At 50.6% G+C, this 2,500-nt stretch overlaps 1 protein-coding gene across 1 annotated transcript in view; it reads left to right on the forward strand.

The window, feature by feature from the left end:
* Positions 1-1,178: 1,178 nt before the first annotated feature.
* Positions 1,179-2,500, forward strand: part of LOC310824824 (lipopolysaccharide-responsive and beige-like anchor protein) — a gene marked incomplete at both ends in the record, with an annotated part of 12,707 nt that continues 11,385 nt past the window's right edge. Inside the window, one exon of the mRNA XM_083698075.1 lies at positions 1,179-1,624. Within this exon, the coding sequence (XP_083554201.1) occupies positions 1,179-1,624 (446 nt within the window). The remainder of the gene's footprint in view (positions 1,625-2,500) is intronic.

The raw sequence follows: 2,500 nt of genomic DNA on the forward strand, positions 1-2,500 counted from the left end.
AGGACAGGACAGTATAGGACAGGACAGGACAGTATAGGACAGTATAGGGTAGGACAGGACAGTATAGGACAGGACAGTATAGGACAGGACAGGACAGTATAGGACAGGACAGGACAGTATAGGGTAGGACAGGACAGTATAGGACAGGACAGTATAGGACAGGACAGGACAGGACAGTATAGGACAGGACAGGACAGTATAGGACAGGACAGGACAGTATAGGACAGTATAGGGTAGGACAGGACAGTATAGGACAGGACAGGACAGTATAGGACAGTATAGGACAGTATAGGGTAGGACAGGACAGTATAGGGTAGGACAGTATAGGACAGGACAGGACAGTATAGGACAGGACAGTATAGGGTAGGACAGGACAGGACAGTATAGGACAGGACAGTATAGGGTAGGACAGGACAGGACAGTATAGGACAGGACAGTATAGGGTAGGACAGGACAGTATAGGGTAGGACAGGACAGTATAGGACAGGACAGTATAGGACAGGACAGGACAGTATAGGACAGGACAGGACAGTATAGGACAGGACAGTATAGGGTAGGACAGGACAGTATAGGACAGGACAGGACAGTATAGGACAGGACAGGACAGGACAGTATAGGGTAGGACAGGACAGTATAGGACAGGACAGGACAGTATAGGACAGGACAGGACAGGACAGTATAGGGTAGGACAGGACAGTATAGGACAGGACAGTATAGGACAGGACAGGACAGGACAGTATAGGGTAGGGTAGGACAGGACAGTATAGGACAGGACAGGACAGTATAGGACAGGACAGGACAGTATAGGACAGTATAGGACAGGACAGGACAGTATAGGGTAGGACAGGACAGTATAGGACAGTATAGGACAGGACAGGACAGTATAGGGTAGGACAGGACAGTATAGGACAGGACAGTATAGGGTAGGACAGGACAGTATAGGACAGGACAGGACAGTATAGGACAGGACAGTAGAGGACAGTATGCCACACACCTGACCTCTATGAGTCTCTGTTCCATCACAGGAGAGATCACTAGACTCACTAGAATATTCATGCTACTTCAGAAAAAAGGGATATATTATATATTTAAATTTTTGGGAATATATTACAGATGAGTGTCTTTTCAATGACATCCATGCTAACTTTTAGTTCACAAGGTCAAGTCTTTGTGTAGAAATGATCTTCATCCTGTATGAATGTGTTTATGTTTCATCGTTGTGTTCCGATGTCTCTGACCAATCAGACAGCGGCGCCGCGTCAGGAGCGCCCGACCTGGAGAACGGCGTGTCTCTCCGCCGCCGCGACTCGGGCCTCGGGGACGAGCAGGCCTCCTTGGCGAGCGCCAGGGAGGCGGAGTCAGCGGGGCGCGTGGCGGCGGGCGCAGGACCGGACGCCGTCTCGGAGGCCCTGTCCACTCTGTCGTCAGAGGTCAGGAGGGGTCAGGACACGCCCACCGATGCAAAGAGCAACAAGAACGTCAACGTGAAGGACATCCTCCGCAGCCTGGTCAGCGCGCCCTCCGATGACATCATGGTGGACCCCGGCCTGCTGCCGCCCGCCTTCCTGGGCGCCACGGGCGACGCGGCCCGGGACCACTCTGTCCAGTTCAGGTCCTTCGACAGGTGGGGGCCGAGTTTATTTAACTCCTTCAGTGCCGAGGGTGAATAAAGTTACCCCAAACTGTCACCATTCTAGAGCGCCAAGGGTGACTTTATTCACCAAGAAATTCATCAATTATGATGCTTCATTTTGTAGCCAATCAGAGTGTTGTTGCTAGATAAACACCACATAACTTGGAACTCTGGGTGGTGAGTGTTCCGGAATGATTTGGCAGTTGGTGAGTTAGAGTTTTTTTGAGGTTACAGTGTGGGTTTTTCTTTTAAACACCCCCACACCTTTTTAGTTTTTGACCCCCCCCCCCCACACACACACACACACACACATTGTTGTATTTGATTCTGTTCCTAGTTGATCACAGTGGTAGTTGTGGAGGGAGTTTGATCAGGTGACAAGCAGAGAGCATCTCAAAAGGTGGAAACGGTCAGGTCAGAACTGGTCTGGGCCGGTGTTTGGACAGGCCTCTGACAGGATGATGTCTTTCTCAGAGTGTATCATTGAGTGTTTAAACCCCATCCTACCTGGTCCCCAGCCTCACTCCAACTACCCCCCTCCCCCACCCCCCCCGCCCCCCCCTCTCACACATCAAACCCACCTCAGAACACCGCCTCACCTCCACAACGCCTTTTCAACTCTTCAATCTCTCCTTCCCGTCTCTTTCCCGTAGGCTCCCTCTTTTCGCCTTGTTTTTTTTTGCTTGTTTTTTTTCCTTTTCTCTCTCTCTCTCTCTCTCTCTCTCTCTCTCTCTCTCTCTCTCTGTTTCTCTCTCTCTCTGTTTCTCTCTCTCTGTTTCTCTCTCTCTCTCTCTCTGTTTCTCTCTCTCTGTTTCTCTCTCTCTCTCTGTTTCTCTCTCTCTCTCTCTCTCTCTCTCTCTCTCTCTC

The sequence above is a fragment of the Argentina silus genome, assembly GCF_951799395.1.
Source record: "Argentina silus genome assembly, contig: scaffold_544, whole genome shotgun sequence".
In the NCBI taxonomy this organism is placed as follows: Eukaryota; Metazoa; Chordata; class Actinopteri; order Argentiniformes; family Argentinidae; genus Argentina; species Argentina silus.